Source organism: Nerophis ophidion, linkage group LG18 (assembly GCF_033978795.1).
Source record: "Nerophis ophidion isolate RoL-2023_Sa linkage group LG18, RoL_Noph_v1.0, whole genome shotgun sequence".
NCBI classification, from domain to species: domain Eukaryota; kingdom Metazoa; phylum Chordata; class Actinopteri; order Syngnathiformes; family Syngnathidae; genus Nerophis; species Nerophis ophidion.
The window spans coordinates 21,462,971-21,487,120 of NC_084628.1; the positions used below are offsets into that span (position 1 = coordinate 21,462,971).

General features: G+C 39.5%; 1 protein-coding gene across 6 annotated transcripts in view; it reads right to left on the reverse strand.

Moving 5' to 3' along the window:
• The window catches only part of prx (periaxin), a 60,797-nt gene continuing 36,647 nt past the window's right edge, over window positions 1-24,150 (reverse strand). For 3 of the 6 annotated variants that reach the window (XM_061877603.1, XM_061877607.1, XM_061877602.1), the window contains exons 9-13: window positions 23,487-23,716; window positions 19,726-19,812; window positions 6,515-6,681; window positions 2,891-3,012; window positions 1-118 (exon numbers count right to left, since the gene is read on the reverse strand). In XM_061877603.1, the coding sequence (XP_061733587.1) occupies window positions 2,928-3,012; window positions 6,515-6,681; window positions 19,726-19,812; window positions 23,487-23,716 (569 nt within the window). In that variant the 3' untranslated portion in view covers window positions 1-118; window positions 2,891-2,927. Of the gene's footprint in view, window positions 119-2,890; window positions 3,013-6,514; window positions 6,682-12,543; window positions 12,909-19,725; window positions 19,850-23,486; window positions 23,797-24,150 lie in introns of those variants that run through there. The other 3 variants (XM_061877604.1, XM_061877605.1, XM_061877608.1) reach the window with 3 other exon arrangements.

Genomic DNA, 24,150 nt, shown 5'->3' on the forward strand with positions numbered 1-24,150 from the left:
TGTGTCGGGCGGCTCCACGTGTAAGGACCTCAACAGCAGGTCACGTGACACGCCGCCGCTTCCTGCTTTGTATCTGTGGACCGCCATTTTGCTGATATCGGCAAAGCCGCCTAGAAGCCTGCAGGGTCCACATTTGATAATGAATGCAGAGTAAAAGGACTTTTTCGGATCAATAGCAATGTCATTTAAACGTTTTCCTTTTAAGGCCGCAAAGTATGCAGGGGCCATTTTGATATATTTATATTTTGTAACAAAATTGCCAAAAACAGACATTATATATATATATATATATATATATATATATATATATATATATATATATATATATATATATATATATATATATATATATACATATATATATATATATTAGGGGTGTGGGAAAAAATCGATTCGAATACGTTGTGCGATTCAGAATCGATTCTTATTTTTAAAAAAAATTGTTTTTTTTTAATCAATCCAACAAACCATCCATCCATCCATTTTCTACCGCTTATTCCCTTTGGGGTCGCGGGGGGCGCTGGTGCCTATCTCAGCTACAATCGAACGGAAGGCGGCGTACACCCTGGACAAGTCGCCACCTCATCGCAGTCCAACAAACCACTACACAGCAATACCATAACAATGCGATCCAATTCCAAAACCAAACCTGACCCAGCAACACTCAGAACTGCAATAAACAGAGCAATTGAGAAGACAAACACGACACAGAACAAACCAAAACTAGTGAAACAGAAATTAATATAATATTATCAACAACAGTATCATTATTAGTTATAATTTCAGCATAGCAGTGATTAAAAATCCCTCATTGACATTATCATTAGACATTTATAAAAATAATAAAAAAAAGAACAATAGTGTCACAGTGGTTTATAATTGCATCGCATCTCATAAGCTTGACAACACACTGTGTCCAATATTTTCACAAAGATAAAATAAGTCATATTTTTGGTTCGTTTAATAGTTAAAACTAATTTACATTATTGCAATCAGTTGATAAAACGTTGTCCTTTACAATTATAAAAGCTTTTTTTAAACAATCTACTACTCTGCTTGCATATCAGAAGACTGGGGTAGATCCTGCTGAAATCCTATGTATTGAATGAATACAGAATCGTTTTGAATACATAATTTTTGAATGGAGAATTGAATCGAATCGAATTGAAAAAAAATCGATAAATTATCGAATCGTGACCCCAAGAATCGATATTGAATCGAATCGTGGGACACCGAAAGATTCGCAGCCCTATTTTATTTATGTATGTATATATATATATATATATATATATATATACATATATGTATATATATATATATATATATATACATATATGTATATATATATATACATATATGTATATATATATATACATATATGTATATATATATATATACATATATGTATATATATATATATATACGTATATATATATATATATATATATACATATACGTATATATATATATATATATACATATACGTATATATATATATATATATATATACATATACGTATATATATATATATATATATATATATATATATATATATATACATATATGTATATATATATATACATATACGTATATATATATATATATATATATATTTAAAGACAACAAGTTGCGTTATAGGTGACCTTGCATATGTCCTGTCTTGTTTGTTGAATGTATTAAGAATATACAGTGGTCAAAAGTTTACACACACTTGTAAAGAACATAATGTCAAAGCTGTGTTGAGTTTCCAATCATTTCTACAACTCTTATTTTTTTGTGATAGAGTGATTGGAGCACATACTTGTTGGTCACAAAAAACATTCATGAAGTTTGGTTCTTTTATGAATTTATTATGCCGTTAAAGTGCATCTGGCAGTCGAGGCTCCTCTATGGTGTCTTGGGGCACCTCTATACTACTGTTACCCCAGGTGGCACTTGGCAAAGGCCTAGTACCTGACTGCCCCCTAGCCAGGGATACGGCGAAGACCTCAACGGCTGCGATGGCGGAAGAAGGCACCCCAACATCCATGTGGGCCCAGTTATGGGAAAATAACAACCCAAGACCTTAATGGTGGAACAGGCGGAGGATAATTGTTAACTCTATGGAGCGTCACAACGGCTGGGATGGCGGATGAAGGCTGCAGCAGAAAAGGGACCCCAGTCGCCTTGGACTCCATGCCACTGGACCCTGACAAGGATCGTGTGGTGACTGTCTGTGCACCAGTCTCCCCACGTTAAACAAAGTCACGCACAGGCATCCTCCATGAAGGGATACCACCTACCAGGTGGATCGTCATACTCGTTTTGAGTGACCGTCGATAGTATATATATATATATATATATATATATATATATATATATATATATATATATATATATATATATAAAAAATCTGAATATATATATATATATATATATATATATATTCAGAATTTTTGTTTGCTGTATTTTCATCAAATATGCAGCAGGCCTCAGCAAATATTGGGGTGGTATAGCTCAGTTGGTGGAGTGGACGTGCCAGCAACTTGAGAGTTCCAGGTTCGATCCCCACTTCGGCCATCCTAGTCACTGCTGTAGTGTCCTTGGGCAAGAATCTTTACCCACCAGCGGCCAGTGCCACCCACACTGGTTTAATTGTAACTTAGATATTGGGTTTCACCATGTAAAAGTGCTTTGAGTCACTAGAGAAAATCGCTATATAAATATAATTCACTTCACTTCAAATGGATTTAATTAATTGAAATCAGCTTTGTCTTTTTATAAAGGCACAATTCACTGTGATGGCCACACGATGGCGACATTCAACAACAACTTGAGTCATTGTAAGATATAGTAATGCAAATTACAACATGAACTTTTTCCATGTCAACACAACTTTGTTTGACTCACCGCTGCTCCTGACCGCCGCTTCCCACCAGGAGCTGCATCAACGTGGGAATAACGTCGGGGTCGCCGGGGTCCCGGGGGGGTGAGTCAGGTAGCGGGGGAAAGGCTGATGCAAAGAGACCCGCCTACGGAGAGAGACGCCATCACTGAGTTACAATAATAAAGACAGAATGTTCCGTACCAGAGATTATTATACTGTGGTGACCACGGCATACAAGGCTTTAAATCAGGGGTGTCCAAAGTGCGGCCTGGGGAACATTTGTCGCCCGAGTCTTGTTTTTTTTTTTAGCCACGTTGTTGGGAAAAACAGTCAAAATGTAAGGAAAAAGTGTAATGTTAATAGAAAAAGCTGAAACTATGATGCAAAAAATTTGCGGCCAACAGCTTGAATTTTGCACAAAACATAAAAATGTAAGAGAAAAGAGAAGACATTTAATGTAATGAGAAAAAGCTGAAATGAAGATACTAATAATTAATAATAATATACTTTGTCCACTAAAACACAAAGTCGACACAAATATTGTGTTAAAAAAATATAAAATATACATGAATATACTTTGTATATGTATATATACACACAAATGCATGACATACATATATATATATATGTGTACACATACATATATATATATAAATACATATGTACACATGTATTTAATGTATATAATATATATATACAGTATATATACATACATACAGTATATATATATATATATATATATATATATATATATATATATATATATATATATATATACACAGTGGGGCAAAAAAGTATTTAGTCAGCCACCGATTGTGCAAGTTCTCAGACTTAAAATGATGACAGAGGTCTGTAATTTTCATCCTAGGTACACTTCAACTGTGAGAGACAGAATGTGAAAAAAAAAATCCAGGAATTCACATTGTAGGAATTTTAAAGAATTTATCTGTAAATTAGAGTGGAAAATAACTATTTGGTTAATAACAAAAATTCAACTCAATACTTTGTAATATAACCTTTGTTGGCAATAACAGAGGTCAAACGATTACTATAGGTCTTCACCAGGTTTGCACACACAGTAGCTGGTATTTTGGCCCATTCCTCTATGCAGATCTCCTCGACAGCAGTGATGTTTTGGGGCTGTCGCCGAGCAACACGGACTTTCAACTCCCTCCACTGAGTTTCTATGGGGTTGAGTTCTGGAGACGAGCTAGGCCACTCCAGGACATTCAAATGCTTCTTACGGAGCCACTCCTTCGTTGCCCGGGCAGTGTGTTTGGGATCAATGTCATGCTGGAAGACCCAGCCACGTTTCATCTTCAAAGCTCTCACTGATGGAAGGAGGTTTTGGCTCAAAATCTCACGATACATGCCCTCATTCATTCTTTCCTTAACACGGATCAATCGTCCTGTCCCCTTAGCAGAAAAACAGCCCCAAAGCATGGTGTTTCCACCTCCATGCTTCACAGTAGGTGTGGTGTTCTTGGGATGCAACTCAGTATTCTTCTTCCTCCAAACACAACGAGTTGAGTTTATACCAAAAAGTTCTATTTTGGTTTCATCTGACCACATGACATTCTCCCAATCCTCTGCTGTATCATCCATTTGCTCTCTGGCAAACTTCAGACGGGCCTGGACATGAACTGGCTTAGGCAGGGGGACACGTCTGGCACTACAGGATTTTATTCCCTGTCGGCGTAGTGTGTTACTGATGGTAACCTTTGTTACTTTGGTCCCAGCTCTCTGCAGGTCATTCACCAGGTCCCCCGTGTGGTTCTGGGATTTTTGCTCACCGTTCTCATGATAATTTTGACCCCACGGGATGAGATCTCGTGTGGAGCCCCACATCGAGGGAGATTATCAGTGGTCTTGTATGTCTTCCATTTTCTGATAATTGCTCCCACAGCTGATTTTTATCACACCAAGCTGCTTGCCTATTGTAGATTCACTCTTCCCAGTCTGGTGCAGGTCTACAATTCTTTTCCTGGTGTCCTTTGACAGCTCTTTGGTCTTGGCCATAGTGGAGTTTGGGGTCTGACTGTGTGAGGCTGTGGACAGGTGTCTTTTATACAGATAACGAGTTCAAACAGGTGCCATTAATACAGGTAACGAGTGGAGGACAGAAGAGCTTCTTAAAGAAGAAGTTACAGGTCTGTGAAATCCAGAGATCTTCCTTGTTTGAAGTGACCAAACACTTATTTTCCACCATAATTTACAAATAAATTCTTTAAAATTCCTACAAAGTGAATTCCTGGATTTTTTTTTCACATTCCGTCTTTCAGAGTTGAAGTGTACCTATGATGAAAATTACAGACCTATGTCATCATTTTAAGTGGGAGAACTTGTACAATCGTTGGCTGACTAAATACTTTTTTGCCCCACTGTATATACATATATATATATATATATATATATACATATATATATATATATATATATATATATAAATATATGCTTATTATTTACTTGTTCTATGATGTTCAAAACAAAAACATCAAAATGGGTCCCGCATACTTTGACTTTACTTTGGTGGAAAAAGTTTAGACACCCCTGGTCTAAAATATTAGAAGCTCTCTAAATACATAAAACAATATATGTAATAAACTAAAAACTAAGTGGTCAGTTAAACAAATGAAATAGACAAAACAATTTAATTAACCAATGAATTTCTGATAACAACTATGATAATAACAACTGGTAAGAATATGACTGAACATTAATTTTCGTACTGGCAGAATGCTACACACCCCAGGTTGTGCAGTTACCCAATTGTATTATTATCATTATTATTATTATCATTATCTTCATTATATATATATATTTTTTTTACAGGAAAAGGTTTGTTAGAGAAAAACAAAAATGTAAGAAAAAAGGGCAAAAAGATGTAATATAAGGTGAAAAAGATTAAATGTTGATAACAATTATTAATAAAAATATACGTTGTCACCTATAACACAAAGTTGTGTCTTTAAATATGTATAATGTCTGATTTTAACATTTAAAAACAAAAAATATGTATCAAAATGGCGCCTGCTTACTTGAGTTTTGGAAAAAGTTTGAACACCCCTCCTTTAATTGTTGAAAATTCACCATTGTATTAAAAGTGAAAGTAGAGAGGCAATGAATTACCAATTTACCATGAATTGATTAACGTGGACCCCGACTTAAACAAGTTGAACAACTTATTCGGGTGTTACCATTCAGTGGTCAAATGTACGGAATATGTACTTTACTGTGCAATCTACTAATAAAAGTCTAAATCAATCAATCAAAATGAAATATGACTTCACCTTCCTCTAAACGTTTCAAGTCATTCCTCGATCAAACATTAGTGGCCAACACTGCTACCTAGTGGCCAACTAAACACATGACGGGAACGACCTGGATGGGAACCGACTGGACATTGAACGTCTCACGGATGTGGTCCAGAAGTGAAATGAAAGTGATGCATCAAGGGAACGACCTAAAGATGAGCATTGCAGAAACATGGATGTGGTCCTGGAACAGACCTGTGGGCGTGGCCTTTAGGTCTTATAGAAGTGCTCACATCGAATGTGATTGCGATACAGCCTGATTGAGCGGTGTGGAGGTTGGGGGCGTGTCCCAACGATGTGGACGTGGCCTCGCTTTCAGATAAACCTGCTTACCAGATTGTGATCATCAGCGCCTCTCCTCTCCTCCTCAGGCCACCAAAGTCCCGCCTCATGCCGACCTTCGCCCCTCGCGTCCTGAGGGAAGGCGTCCCAGGCGTCACCCGGATGCTGGATGGGACTTCCTGTCCAGGTAGGCGTCCAATCAGACAACTCCTCCACCGCTGTTTCAAACACACAAAGATGGCCACTGGTATGTTAGATGACGTAAAATAATCAGGACAATTAACTAGAATACATCTTCATAACTGACAATTGTCTTATTAACTCTTTTTGTCTACCGACTGGGTTGTTTTAAAACACTACACGTGACAAACTAGTCCGTTTGTGTCTAACAAAGAATCAATCACACACGTTGGAGACTCGGTTGCTTTGTTTTCTCATTGAGTACCACTGCAAAATTATCCACCATGGGGCCGAAGAAAGTTGTGAGTGCCAGCGCTTTGATAAATAAGGTGCGAAACACTAGTGGGTTTAGGGAAAGAGCTTGTTGCAAAGTCCTCCTACCTCTCCACTCATTACCATCTTTGCCAACTAAAGTCTTCAATAGAAGTGGTGTTTATTGTTGCTGTTATCAAAATTAATCAATTCATAAGTTAGTATCATTTTACTTTTTAATTAAATTGCTGACTAATTTTATCTATATATATACATCTATATATCTATCTATATATATATATATATATATATATATATATATATATATATATATATATATATATATATATATATATATATATATATATATATATATATATATATCTATCTATCTATCTATCTATCTATCTATATATATATGTAGAAGCATTTAAGTTTCACCTTAAAACTCATTTGTATACTCTAGCCTTTAAATAGACTCCCTTTTTAGACCAGTTGATCTGCCGTTTCTTTTCTTTTTCTTCTATGTCCCACTCTCCCTTGTGGAGGGGGTCCGGTCCGATCCGGTGGCCATGTACTGCTCGCCTGTGTATCGGCTGGGGACATCTCTGCGCTGCTGATCCGCCTCCGCTTGGGATGGTTTCCTGCTGGCTCCGCTGTGAACGGGACTCTCGCTGCTGTGTTGGATCCGCTTTGGACTGGACTCTCGCGACTGTGTTGGATCCATTGTGGATTGAACTTTCACAGTATCATGTTAGACCCGCTCGACATCCATTGCTTTCCTCCTCTCTAAGGTTCTCATAGTCATCATTGTCACCGATGTCCCACTGGGTGTGAGTTTTCCTTGCCCCTTATGTGGGCCTACCGAGGATGTCATGCTGGTCTGTGCAGCCCTTTGAGACACTAGTGATTTAGGGCTATATAAATAAACATTGATTGATTGATTGATTGAGATATATATATATATATATATATATATATATATATATATATATATATATATATATATATATATATATTAGGGCTGGGCAACGATTAAACCTTTTAATCGAAGTTAATCGCACAATTTCTCAGATTAATCGCGATTAACTGCATTGTATACGCAAAGCCCAATAATGAATTCAAAAGTAGTGTGTAGTGCACCTTTATTGGAATATTCTCCCACATGAACAAAAGCGCCAAAACATTTGTTGTGCAAACACAATTTAAATCAGTCCTTGTTAAACAGCAGCAGTTAAATAGCATATTTTATGAAAATCAACTCAAAAAATGTAAATACAAACATTTAAGCTTATTACTACCACTGCCAGGGGATTTAAGTTATCCTGTTTGTTATGGAAAATAAATATAATCTACATACAAATCTCTGAGCCACAATCCTAACATCTGAACAGGCAATTTCTGAGGTAACAGCAGAAACATTTTTTTTAGCAGGGATCTTATGTTTAAAAAACCTATATTATAGCTAGTGGGCTGTTTTAGGGAATTTTTGATTAAATTATCCGTAGTAGCAATATTAATAATGTTGTGTTTATTCTGCGTAGTGCACTTAAAATAATTATACCATATCTAGGAATTGATATGATGGGAATTTTCCGATTGTTTGCTTGGTGCTTTGATAAACTGAACGCATCATATACATGGTACTATATTGTGATGTTATGAGCCAGGGAATAAAACAACTACCCTACCCAGCATGCAACAGGAGTGACGAGCATGCGCGGTAGCCCGGTATAGGTTGTGTGTCGCCATGATGGCATCTTGTATGTTGTGATATGGACGCTCTGAAAGCAAACGTTAAGAACTCAGCCAACACTCCTAGTCTGCATTATTCATAAATAGACAGACAACACATATACTCCGCTGCTTCACAGGCCGCTGGATGTAGCCGGCAAAGTATTCCCATGCATGCTAGCTAGCCGGTCTAGCAAGCACGCATTCAGTCCAAAACAGCCCGATCTATCCACATTCAGAATTGTCTGGCGGTCGTAAGTGATCCCGGAGTGACCACGCTGTAAGCCAGCCATGAAATTTGCAGAATTGTCCGGTATTTTGGCCAAATGTTCCATCTTTACCAAAAGCCCCTCGACGCCGGGCGACGCCATCTTGTTAAGAAAAGGCGTTAACAAAATAAAAGCATGTAAACAACATACGCAAATGTGCGATAAAATAATTGTCGGCGTTAATAGATTGATGAGTTAACTCATAATTAACGCACTAATTTGCCCACCCCTAATATATATATATATATATATATATATATATATATATATATATATACATATATATATATATATATATATATATACGACTTAAACAAGTTCATCCATTTTCTACCGCTTATTCCCTTTCGGGGTCGCGGGGGGCGCTGGCGCCTATCTCAGCTACAATCGGGCGGAAGGCGGGGTACACCCTGGACAAGTCGCCATCTCATCGCAGGGCCAACACAGATAGACAGACAGACAACATTCACACTCACATTCACACACTAGGGCCAATTTAGTGTTGCCAATCAACCTATCCCCAGGTGCATGACTTAAACAAGTTGAAAAACTTATTGGGGTGTTTGCATTCAGTGGTCAATTGTATGGAATATGTACTGTACTGTGCAATCTACTAATAAAAGTCTCAATCAATCAATCATAAAAAGCACTTTATATGTAGAAAGGTTTTGTTAAGAAACCATTCTGAGCCTTATCTTATTTAGTTTTTATTTTATATATGTGTACTGTATTAACCTTGGTAATGAACCCTGTGTGTATATGTATGTTATGCCATTGTTTACAAATTTGGTAAATAAATAACTAAAAAATTTATATTTTCTTGTTTTCTTACTGTACCGAAAATGAACCAAACCATGACCTCTAAACCGAGGTACCTACCGGACAGAAATTTTTGTGTACTGTTACACCCCTAGTGTATCTATACATACTGTACATATATAAATGAATATATATATATATATATATATAAATATATATATATATATATATATATAAAGCTAACGTTAGCATGGCTAATGTTAGCTGAGGGAGGTCGAGTTGCTTTCAGCTGCGGGCATTACACTACAGGCGTTTCTCACTCCTCCTCGTCTCTCATTCTCACGGAGACGGAAAACAAGCCCGCCTTCTTACATACGTCACATACTGTCACGCGTTGAGCGTCATACGCTCTCGCCGACCAGAGAGGTAGCAGCATGGCTAACGTTAGCTGAGGCAGGTCGAGCGGAGCGGAGCTTGAGACAATACAAGAGAGAGATGGTGTGAAACTTATCACAAATGGAGGAAGAACAATAAATGCCCAAAATAAAGAGCAGGGGATCCATCATCTGGCGGTGGTTTGGCTTCAAGTGGGAAGATATTCAGCAGACAACAGCAATATGCAAAGTATGCAGCAGAAGTGTTACTACAAAAAGGTAACCACACTATTAATTTGTTCTTTCATTTAAAAAGTCACCCTTGAAAGAATGAAGAGTATTTAATAAATACAGTTTTGGTCATTTGACTTAGTTGTGATTTCCCTCTGCATGAAAGTTTAAAAGTAGCATACAGTATATGAATGCAGTATGAAGAAGAAGGTTTTAATGTAGACACATAGAATCATCATACTGCTGTGATTATATGCATCAAGTGTTCATTCAAAAAACGTCAAACAAATGAAAACTTGTAATCGGCAGATGGATCTGAAGTTGATCTACAGACCTCAGTGTTGAAAGTAAAAAATATAAAAAAAAGATGACTCATTTTTAACACTGTTATGGGATTTAAAAAAAAGTTTTGAACACAAAATAAAAATTAATTAAAAACAATGTTGTTATGAATTATTGACCTATTTAATTAAGGCTGCAAATATTCCATAATATGGCAAAAAAACAACTATTATTTTTTAACTTTAAATCGACAGACAGACCTGTTGATCTAAAGATTTAAGCGTGGAATAGTAAAAAAAATAAATAATAAAATAATATATGACTCATTTTTAAAAATGTTATGACTGAGACCCTGGGACCAAACTTGAGGGGCGCCCTGAAAGTAAAACATGTAAATATTGTATTGGTTTTGAAAATTAAAAATGTCACAATGCCCCCACCATGCTGAGACTTGTCAGCGTGCGGCCCTCGGTGGCAAAAGTTTGGACCCCCTGCTTTAAAAGCTTTCATCTAAAACAAATCCCTGCTAATCCCAAACAATATGGCGGAATCATTCCAAAAATGTTATTAGGCGGATCAGGAGTTAGGACGTCACAGAAGTGTAATCGTGGACTTTCCTGCTCACTTTGTTTCACATGTCCTCACGTAGTGTACCTAATGAAGTGACCAAGAAGAGAAGCACTCACCCGCTGAGTTCCCACAAGGCATTGGGGCAGACATGGCGACGCACTGGCTGCTCGCTGCTCCTCCCTCGGCCTGCATGAAAACTCCAAACTCATCTTCCTCTTCCTCCTCCTCGTGCCAAACCTCCTGGCGCTCCACTTCTCTCCCGTCTGGGCCTCCTCCTCCTTCTCCTTCTGCTGCATCCACGCGGGGCAGACTGGTTGCCATGGCGCCAGGGGGGCGCACAGAGGGGGCAGGATTATGCAGGCTGGGAGCAAGAGGAGAGACTCCGCCCCCTTTCCTCCCCATGCATTCAAGTGCAGTCTCCTGCAGCGTCCAATCATCTTTCTCATCACCTCCTGGAGACCGACCGACCGTCTCAAGTGGGCCGCTGTCGTCCACGTGTCGCGGAGTTGCGGTCAACTTCGCCTCGTCGCTCCCCGGCGCCCTCCCGACCCGGCACGTTTCACTTTCGTCTTTGCCGGTGCAGCCCCCTGCAGGACGGGAGAGCTCGGAGACTGCGACGACGTCTCTCACTTCTTCTTCTCCTGCAGGAAGAAGCAGGTCCTGCTTTTTGTCTTTCATGTTCCAGTCCTTGCTGTGTCCACTTTCCCTGTGAGCAGATTCCAGGTCAGGGTTGGGCTCCCCTCCCCACTTGCCCCCCTCCTCCTCCTCCCGCCTCTTATTTATGGCCGTCACCTCCTGGCTTGTCGGAACGCCTCCTCTCAGCCTGTCCTCCTCCACCTGAGTGTTGGAATCATGTCCACAGCGTTCAAGATGACCCTCGCGGTCTTTACACGCCCCGCCATCATGCTGCTGCTCCAAACCCACTTCCTGTTTCTTTGCAGCTTCCCCCTCAGGCTCCTCCCCCTTGCCTTTTTTCTCCCGGCCGGCGGCGTGACCAGACTTCCTCCATCTGCGGCCAGACCGCACGCCACCTCTGGCCTCCGTTTGAAGAGAGGAAGCGGCGTCCCTCCTGGCTGCCCCCGACTTCCCCCTCAGCCAGCCCCCCACCCCGGTCGTCCCGCCGGAGGCGGGCTTGGCTGTGGAGTACAAACAACTTCCTTTGTCGTTGCGTAGGAAGAGACACTGAGTCTGCGTCTTCCCGTTGCCTTCACACGTCTTAAGGGTGGCGACCGTCACCAAGGCGCCGAGCCCCGCCTGCCTGGCGTCCAGGGGCAGGCCGTACCCCGTGCGACCCCACCCTCCACCCAGGTGCACGTCTGCGGGCCTGGGACAGGAAGTCCTGCGGCCGGCAGGCGGCGTCGCCGGCGCCCGCCCACCCACCGCCGGGCCACCGCCCCCCTTCTGGCGGCTCATGGAGCACAGAACCCAGGCTCGCAGCCCCCGGATGAGCGGGATGTCGCCCAAGCCCATCTCCAGCCTGCCGGGAAAGGGCACGGCAGCGGCAGAGCACTTGAGGGGCGCCTCGTGGGCGGAGCCGTTGAGGCAGGGGTAGTTGTTGTTGTTGTTGTGCTGCAGCATGGCGCTCCACCTGGGACGCATTTAGATCCCAAATATCTTCCTGTGCAAGCCGAAAGGTCCAAAGTTCATCACTGCAAAGCAATTGAAAGAGTCTCCAAAGGGGGCAGCGCTGCTCTTCCGGCAACAATTAAAAAAAAAACGTCTCTGCGTCGCCCCCTGTGGGCCCTTCACCAGAAGACCGGCACAAGTTGGATTATTCAGATGTCCTCTGACGTACTGCAGAGACAAAATACAACATTTTAGTGCAGCTCCGCTTTCAACGAAAAGACAATATGGTAAACATAAATATATTAATCGTATTCCTGTGAAAATTATCATTTCCCAATTCAGCGAGATTGTACTTCACAAAAAGAATGAGTTTGTGTGCAACAGGTAATCAAATCATTTCATTAGAAAGAAGCTTTGATTTGAATAGTTTGCTATAATTAATGTTTATTGCAGCGGTGTCAAACACGTTTTTATTGAAGGCCACACTCAAAGGGCCGCATGAAACAGTGAATGTATGAATATAAATGTATGATAGCTTTGTTGCATAAATTAGGTGGCAGGCCACGTAAACTAATGTGCTGGGCAACGTTAAATTATGTGGTGGGTCACAAAAAATAACATGGCGGAACAAATAAATTAAACGTGGTAGGCCACATAAATGATGGCGGAAGACATAAATTGCTGTTGCGGGTCATAGAAAACAAAGTGGTGGACAACATAAGACCAGGTGGGTCACGATGAATGTAGTAGGCCATTATAAATGATGTTGGGGGCAAGATAAAATGATATAGCGGAACACATACAATGAAGTAAGAGGACACGTAGAATAATATGGCAGGCAACATAAAATGAGGTGGCGGCCACAAAAAAATAAAGTGGCTAGCCAGATAAAAAGATGTGTTCCGCCATAAAACGATATGGCGGAACACATAAATTGCTGTGGCCGGTCATATGGAACAAAGTGGTGGACAACATAAAAGGACCAGGCGGGCCACAATGAATGTGGTAGGTCACAATAAATGATGTGGTGGGGCAGATAAAATTATATAGCGGAACACATTGAATGAAGTAGGGGGCCACTTAGAATAATGTGGCAGACAACATATAATGATGTGGGGGGCCACGAAAAAATTAATTGGCAGGCCAGATAAAATTATTTTGTGGGCGATGTTAAATGATGTGGCAAGCAACATAAAATGATATGGCGGGTCACATAAAACAAAGTGGTGGAGATCATAAAAGGACCAGGCAGGCCACAATGGATAATGTGGTCGGCTATGTTAAATGATGTGGCGGGTCAAATAAAATGATGTGGCAGTACACATAAATTGCTGTGGAGGGTCACATAAAACAAAGTGGTGGACAACATAAAAGGACCAGGCGGGCAAAAATAAATGTGGTAGGCCACGATAAATTATGTTGGGGCCAGATATATTGATATCAATCAATCAATCAATCAATGTTTACTTACATAGCCCTAAATCACTAGTGTCTCAAAGGGCTGCACAAACCACCACGACATCCTCGGTAGGCCCACATAAGGGCAAGGAAAACTCACACCCAGTGGGACATCGGTGACAATAATGACCCAGTGGGACGTCGGTGACAATGATGACTATGAGAACCTTAGAGAGGAGGAAAGCAATGGATGTCGAGCGGGTCTAACATGATACTGTGAAAGTTCAATCCACAATGGATCCAACACAGTCGCGAGAGTCCAGTCCAAAGCGGATCCAACACAGCAGCGAGAGTCCCGTTCACAGCGGAGCCAGCAGGAAACCATCCCAAGCGGAGGCGGATCAGCTATGGCGGAAATTACTTAGGAGGACACTTAAAATAATGTGCCAGACAACATACAATGTTGTGGAGGGCAACAAAAAAATAATCGGCGGGCAAGATAAAATTATTTGTTGGCCAACGTTAAATTATGTAGCGGGCAACATAAAATGACGTGGCGAGGCAACATACAACAAAGTAAGGGACAACAAAAATGGACATGGGAGGCCACGATTAATAATGTGGTCGGGTACGTTAAATGATGTGACGGGCCACTTAATAATGTGGCAGGTCGAATATAATTACATGGCGGTACACATAAATTGCTGTGGCGAGTCACATAAAACAAAGTGGTGGACAACATAAAAGGACCAGGCGGGCCACAATGAATGTGGCTGGCCACAAAGAATGTGGTACGCTACAATAAATGACGTGGGGGGCCAGTAAAAATTGTATGGCGGAACACATACAATAACGTAGCAGGCCAACTTGAATAATGTGGCAGACAACATAAAATGACATGGCAGGTCACAAAAAGTAAAGCGGAGGGCCGGAAAAAATGGCGAGGTGAGCCACATATTTGATGTGGCGGGCAACATAAAATGACGTGTCGGGTCACATAAAACAAAGTGGAGGGCTACATAAAAGAACCTGGCGGGCCACAGTGGATACATGAAGGATACAGCAGAGGATTGGGAGAATGTCATGTGGTCAGATGAAACCAAAATAGAACTTTTTGGTATATACTCAACTCGTCGTGTTTGGAGGAAGAAGAATACTGAGTTGCATCCCAAGAACATCATACCTACTGTGAAGCATGGGGGTGGAAACATCATGCTTTGGGGCTGTTTTTCTGCTAAGGGGACAGGACGATTGATCTGTGTTAAGGAAAGAATGAATGGGGCCATGTATCGTGAGATTTTGAGCCAAAACCTCCTTCCATCAGTGAGAGCTTTGAATGATTCACCAAATACTTATTTTCCACCATAATTTGCAAATACATTCTTTAAAATTCCTACAATGTAAATTCCTGGATTTTTTTTTCACATTCTGTCTCTCACAGTTGAAGTGTACCTATGATGAAAATTACAGACCTCTGTCATCATTTTAAGTGGGAGAACCAGCACAATCGGTGGCTGACTAAATACTTTTTTGCCCCACTGTACATTATATATCAATATAGATCAATACAGTCTGCAGGGATACAGTCCGTAAGCACACGATTGTATTTCTTTATGAAAAAAACAACAACAAAAAACACCCCCCTAGTCCGTGGGACAAATTTTCAAGCGTTGAATAAAATGTTGGGGACCACTGATGTAGACCACAAGGAAGTGTTTCAAATAACATCCTTCCATCCATCCATTTTCTACCGCTTATTACCTTTTGAGGTTGCGGGGGGCGCTGGCGCCTATCTCAGCTACAATCGGGCGGAAGGCGGCGTACACCCTGGACAAGTCGCCACCTCATCGCAGGGCCAACACAGATAGACAGACAACATTCACACTCACATTCACACACTAGGGACCATTTAATGTTGCCAATCAACCTATCCCCAGGTGCATGTCTTTGGAAGTGGGAGGAAGCCGGAGTACCCGGAGGGAACCCGCGCATTCACGGGGAGAACATGCAAACTCCACACACAAAGATCCCGAGCCTGGGATTGAACCCAGGACTGCAGGACCTATGTATTGTGAGGCAGACGCACTAACCCCTCTGCCACCGTGAAGCCCTATCAAATAAAATGACCCCTTTAAAGGCCAACTGAAATGAGTTTTTCTTATTTAAACAGGGATAGCAGGTCCATTCTATGTGTCATACTTGATCATTTCGCGATATTGCCATATTTTTGCTGAAAGGATTTAGTAGAGAACATCCACGATAAAGTTTGCAACTGGAGAAAAGCCCTGTCTCTACCGGAAGTCGCAGACGATGACGTCACAAGTTGAGGGCTCCTCATATATTCACATTGATTTTAATGGGAGCCTCCAACAAAAACAGCTATTTAGACCGAGAAAACGACAATTTCCCCATTAATTTGAGCGAGGATAAAAGATTCGTGTTTGAGGATATTGATAGCGACGAATTATACAAAAAAGAGACATTTATTAGGATAATTCTGGGAAATCCCTTATCTTTCTATTGTGTTGCTAGTGTTTTAGTGAGTTTAATAGTACCTGATAGTCGGAAGTGTACGTCCACGGCCGGGTGTTGACGCGCAGTGTCTTAGGGAAGTCGACGGCAGCTTTATGGGCAGCACAAGCTCAGCTGATATCCGGTAAGAAGCAACTTTTTAACCACAATTTTCTCACCGAAACCTGCTGGTTGACATTCGGTTGGGATCCATAGTAAAGTTTCACTTCCGTGAATTTTAAACAAGGAATCACCGTGTGTTTGTGTGGCTAAAGGCTAAAGCTTCCCAACTCCGTCTTTCTACATTGACTTCTCCAATATTAATTGAACAAATTGCAAAAAATTCAGCTACACAGACCTCCCAAAATAGTGTAATTATGCCGTTAAAGCAGACGACTTTTAGCTGTGTGTGTGCGCAGCGCTCATATTCCTAACAGCTCTTGACGTCAAGCGTACACGTCATCATTACACAACGTTTTCAAGAAAAAACTCCCGGGAAATTTAAAATTGCAATTTAGTAAACTAAAAAGGCCGTATTGGCATGTGTTGCAATGTTAATATTTCATCATTGATATATAAACTATCAGACTGCGTGGTGGGTAGTAGTGGGTTTCAGTAGGCCTTTAAAACATTTGGTTCTAGTTCATCAGTTCCATTCCAACGCTCTAGGTGGCAGTAACCAAAATGGGGGTGCGCTGTTTCACACACGCTCACTGGATCTGCTCGCCCACTGCCACAACGGAAATTAAGGAAAATAATGCAGTATAGCTGCACTTGTATCCAGATCTGCACTAAAACGTAGAACTGGGCCCATGTGACACATCCTCATGCTGTTTGTGTGATCATGTGACCTATACGCCAATGTTGACTTTTGCTCATTAACAATTTAAATATATTTGTGTTTGTAGAGCACAGTGATGTCATATGTTGACCATCTCGTGTAGCTATTAGGGTAGTCACAATAATAGGAACAGTAAAAATAATATTGTACGATTGATATTTAGATGTACTTAATGGAGTGTCCAGGAGAACTAGACATAAAAGCGAATGCCCGACGATGTAAAAAACCTGTAAAGATACATAGGGCAACGTGACGTCATATCCAGCGCTCGCGCACGACGCGGAATTACGTCATTGGGTTTGAGAGCCAGCACACCTGCCAACGCATCAGGGTTGAAAAGAGGAGCAGAAAAAGAGCGAACCCGCGTACCTCATGATGTCTACAGGACGACCCACGGTGATGTTTCACGGCCGGAAGCTGACCACCATCGTCCGCAGCATCCTCATCCTGAGTGGGCCTTCATGTGCACGTCCTCGTCACGCACGCCGCTGAAGAAGAGAAACCACAAAGGCAGCCTCCCACCCTCCCCCTCCCCACCGCCACTGCGGCCGTTGCGCGTCATCTGCGCCACAACGATGATGACGATGATGATGACGTTGCCTTCCTCCACCGACACGCAGCCCACGATACGCTATGTGGGACCCAGCATGGCGTGGGGAGGAGTAGGCGGGTCTGGGGGAGGAGCCAGACGGTGAAGCTCCAGAGGACGCAGTGCTCCAACAGAACCAGCAGGTGGCACTGTTTCCTCTCTTTAATGCAGTGAAACCCGCTTCTGTCGCCAACCGGTCTGTCTCGAACTCATCTAATTCCCGTCCACCGTGAAAAGATTTAACAATTTTTAATTCGATTTCATAAAAAAAAAAGTATACATATGTATTTTTTTATTTTTGTGTAGATTAATAAATGTTATAATGCTCAGATTTTTTTTTCATCACGGAACACCCCCCAAATAATATATATATATATATATATATATATATATATATATATATATATATATATAAAGTTAGTCAGCGATTTAATTGAAAAGTTGCACTGTCAAAAAATTAATTATATTACCGTTGCTACTCGTTTCCAGCGTGTGCAGCGAGACAGATAGTTAACAGAATGAAGGAAAAAAAAAGCTCCTGAAGTTTTGTTGTGTATTGATGTTTCTTTTGAATTATTTTAATTATTTATTTTTATTCCTTTACCTGTCTTTACCATGAATTGATTTACGTGAAACCCGACTTAAACAATTTGAAAAACTTATTTGCGTGTTACCATTTAGTGGTCAAATGTACTGAACTGTGCAATCTACTAATAAAATGTTTTCAATCAATCAATCTTTACGGAGCCGCTAAAGGGACATGGGGGAATTTATTTATATATATATGTATATATATATATATATATATATATATATATATATATATATATATATATATATATATATAAAATTGAACATTACACAAATGTAACACATTTTTTTCCTCCCAGCACAAGCATGCAGCTATATACCATTTGTCTGTCACAGAATGACATCACACTAAGACATTCAGTGACAGTTATCCAGTGTTTATCAGTGATTTTTATTTAGTTATTTAGAATTTTGGTACAGTAAAAACCGAAATAACTCCTGAACTGGCATTTTCACACACACCTCAAACCATCCACACATATCCAATGCTTTCTCGTACACACAACATACATATCTAAAAAAAAAAAAAATCCCCAAAAAATAATATTTTTTTCCCGCAATATCCCTTTAGTGGCTCCATACTTCTTCCTTCATTTAGGTTTGTAAGACTGAAATCATAAACATAATATATTACAAAATGTATATTATGTATTTTACATAAATCAAATAGAAATTTCACTGTTAATACATTGACATAATAAACTACAGATGTTTATGCATATACAAATTAAACAACATCCACAGCAAACATTGCATACAATGAACATGGCTCATCACAATGAAACCTAAGGTGTAGTGTCATCACCCTCTACTGGTCAAATTTAACCCAACACGTATTTAACTTTGATTGATTGATTGAAACTTTTATTAGTAGATTGCACAGTTCAGTACATATTCTGTACAATTGACCACTAAATGGTAACATTTAGTGGTCTTAAGTCGGGGTTCACGTCCAAAAAACTTTGATCGCCAGAGTTACTCTCAGACAAATAATAACACAACCTCGAATGCAAAAGACATCACAAAGTCAGCAATTTCAATAAAAAGCAAACTAAATATCTTCATTCACAGTATCTACTCACAAAGATCTGACCAAGTTTTGTGATGAAGCTTACGCGTGTGGATTTCCACCAAGGTTGCTGCTTCCCTGGAACAGTGTGTCCGTTGCTTGAAAGGTCCGACAGGAAACAATGACTCGGGCACTTGATCGGGGCAGAACATTCATACTTTTTCCAGTCTCTGTCAAAAGTCAAATTTTCACAATTTATTTTTATTTTTTTCCAGGGTCAATGCAATTTTCTTCTACTCACCCCACTGCTTCTTCATTGTGACACATATACCTCGCTGTTGCCCGCTGTGGGGTGGCGAGAGTACTGCATACTTAAGCAACCCTACTTTGAATGTTTTCTTCGAGCGTATTTGGGGAATGTTCGGCGGGCCAAATGAAAAGCTTTGGTGGGCCGGAAGTGGCCCGCGGGTCGCCAGTTGAATAGTTCTAATCTTTACTGTACATTGTTTTTGTTTTATCTTGCTTTACCTCAAAAATGTTTACCAAAACAATTCTCTAAATGTATTACTTTTTATTGTATTATTCACTGTTTTATTGCTTTTCTGCAGCACTGTGGTCAAAAACTTTATTTTAATATGCTACTTGATTAATGTTTGACTTGACTACTACAATGTTGATGCGTAATAAAGCAGATTATTAAAAAGGAAGAAAAAAGAACAACTTGGACTAAACTACATATTAAATAACATGAATGCGACAATTGAATCACTGCTCCAACTATTCTTCATCTGTGCAAGGAGGTTGCTGTTAGTTATTTAGTTAGTTAGCAAAATAACTCAAAACGTTATGGGCAAATTTTTATGAGACTCTGAGGATATGTCCAAAATGTGATAATGAAAAAAAATACCCAAATCATTTCTACTATGTTACCTTAAGTATGCCAGCCCAGCAGACACAGACAAGTGTTTCTTTCATTACATTATAGATAGCTCAAAAAGTTAACGGCAGATTTCCCTCAAACTTTTAGGAAATGTCTAAAAGAGGATAAGGAACGAGTGATGACATTTTGGGGCTGATTCAGACCATTTCTACTAAGTTACGTGTTCCAACTTCTGCTTGTGTATGCTTGCAGCCCTGCCTCAACACAGAGACAAAGACAGGCTTCACTCTTTTTATTTCATTCCGCTATAGATAACTCAAAATGTTGTGGGTATATTTTGATGAAATGTTCATGAAATATCAGAAATGGGATACAGAACACCTTTTAAAAAAAAAAAAAAGTATTCATTATTATTGGGAGATAATACCTGGCGGAGTTCTGCAGTCTCTGAGTACATCGTTTTGGTAATGATAATAGTTTGCTTAATCTTACATAAAAGTTGTTGACAGTTCTGTCTTTTTCAGCAAAAACTAATTAATCAATCAATAAAAAATTGACAGAAACTAAAATATTTAGTAAGTACATGATATTAATAACTTTTTTTTTTAAAGCATTTCTTAATAAAGAGTAAATTCCAGGTGATATTAGAAACAGAGAATTCCTCCATGACATGCTTTTGATTGGACAGTGACAACTGCAGCTATTTTTGACTGGCCTATGAGAAAGCTATTGAATTCTGCCAAGCAACATGTTTAGCTACCTTGCTAAAAAAAAAAAAAAAGTAATTTATGTTGTTGATTGTGCAAATCTCAACATTGAAACAACCACTTGTGTGTGCATATATTACTTTATTTCTCTTAATCAACAATCTCTCCACTTTGAACACAACACTTACCATTTAACTTAAACAACAAAACAAAAATAACCTGCATGGCCAAACCACAATGGCCTATCAGTTCCAAACAACACAATTTAACTTCATCCAGCATTTGAAACATTGAAAAAAAAAAATATATCAAATGTGTTCACCTGCAAAACAGGCACAGCAATGAAAGCCAGACAAAGTCATTTACTGTAAGTATACATTCTATACCGTCCACTGGAAAGCTTCACTAACTAACCGGCAATGCGTCAGATTTTAGTTTTATTCTAACACAATACAGTTTAAGCGTCAAGTTCTGACTTTAACTCAAAAAAATGAATCAGTTACAGGTTGAACTGGATTCCTTAGTAGTTTCTGGATCTTAATTCTTCACTTTGGACAATTCTACGCTTTCTACATTGTGGGTACACTTTGGGCAGCGTTCTTTTCGGATGTAGGTTTTCAAATTGACTTAAAAATGTACACAAATCACCATAATATTTTTTAAAAAGGTGGAAGCTGCTAAACGTGACACCAAACACGTCTAAAGTACGGCTCACAGAGCCATTTGTGGCCTTGGGCTGATTTCCATCTCAATAATTGTAGATGATTTGTCATATGAGTGAATATACAGTGCTCACAAAAAGTTAGGCATCGGGTGAAATTTCAGGATGAAGTTACAATGCACTTTAATTTAAATTAAATGTAGTGTACCTTCTCGAAACTTTTGATTTTCCAACTGTTTAATATTACCCATCAGGAATGGACTTAAGCTACTGTATGTTTAAATTGAAGTGGAGTGGTATTTTTTTTTTTAGCAACACCTACTGGTCACAATAATTTATTAAGTTATGGTATAAATAAATTGAATTATGCAAACGGGCTTTTACTGGATACTTTCTAATACACTTCTGCCTTGGAGACTTTATATTTGTAAGTAATATGCAACTATAGTTATTCGATACTTGTTTATATTGGCAAATGTGCTGTTTTAGACGACAACATTGTTAAATTAGGGATACTTATTACATATGTCTAGCTTGTGTGCTATTGTGTACTTAGCTGTTGGATAGCTGCTAGGCTCTAGTGTATAGCTTACCATGTTTTAACCTTTGTAAATAACTTGTCTAAATAAAATAAAATGCCAACCAAGTACGTGTTCAATGGAAAACATTTTGATGTTTACTGGCTGTCCAACTTTGCACAAGTAAACACGCTGCAGTACTGCTTGTATTGAAACACAAGCCGATATAATAACATACTTATTTTTTGTTGATATCGGACCGATATCATTATCGGACACCTCTAGCAAAAAGTACTGAAACCTTCAACAGTTGGACATTCAAAAGTTTTAACCGAAAGCCCAATATCCCTAACTTTTGTACATATGTGCTCCAGCTACAGTATATGTTTGTTTGTATGTATATATATATAAATATATATATATACATATATACATACATACATATGTGTATAAATATACACACAAATGTATATATGTATATATTTACACATACATATATATGCAGACACGCACATATGTGTATGTATATATATATATATATATATATGTATATATATATATATATATATATATATATATATATATATATATAATTTGGATTTTTAGCTTTCAAATGTTGAGAACTGAGAGCTGGAGTTGTAATGGTAGTGCATGAAAAATAGAAATATGAACTAGAATAGCAGCAGTTTGAACAAAATGTTTGACCGACAGCAGCTAGAAGCTTATAGTTGATGACGGTGATCCACACATCGAAAAAAAAAAAAAAGCAATATTTGAGCATTATTGACAAACTAAATGCTTTAAAAAAACAAATTGCAAAGACAAACAAAAGCAACTGTGACTGCTACTCTTGGAGACAATACTAATAATGCTAATAAAGACTGTTAGCTTCATACATGGCTTGCTGTATTTACATTGTCCTCTGGCAGTAAATTGACATGAAATGATGACATTTAGTGTGAAATCTTAACTCCAACTACTCTAACACCCTTTAGATGCATTAACAAAAAGGCACAAATATAATAAAAATGTAAATATATATTACTCTACTGAAAAAAGACATTTATGCTCTCAGAGGTCTGAAGGCTGGCGAGTGCTCACCAACGATCCACTGCCCGTCCGCGTCCCGCCTGGCGTGGATTGTCGCGTGATCCTGGACGTCTTGGTCACCGTGGTGACGGCCCCTCCTCCCCCAGCGGAAGACACTTCCTGGGTGGTGACGTCCATGTCTGCTGTGTGCAGGCAGAAGGACCCTGAGACGCTGGCCTCGCCCCCCACCTCTCCTCGGCGCTGCGCCTGAGGAGACCCCTCTGGCGTGATCTGGAGGAAGCCTGCCAGAGGGTGTAGCCAAAGGACAAAGACAGGACAGGAGGGAAGACAGGAAGGGTGTAAGACGGAAGGGAAACTTAGTCTTTATAGCAGAAAAAAAAAAAAAGATGTGGTGATTAGGAAGTTGGAAAATGATGAACATGAACAAATGAAATCTTACGCCATCTAACGGCTGGAGCTCTTAAAATGAATTATGCTCGCAGTTTAAAGCATAACAAAAAGCAGAGAAAGACCTCATATCTCCAAATATGTATAAGTTATGGTACACGTAAGTTGAGGAACCATTCTAAGTCCAAATATAATGGATGTTAATGTTAAAATGTGTTTTAAAAGTGGACCAAATCAAAGTTAGACCCACGTAACAGGACTGTGGTCAAACTCTAAGATGCCATTTCAAACAAAATGTCTACATGTGTCTTATGTGAGACACTTGCAC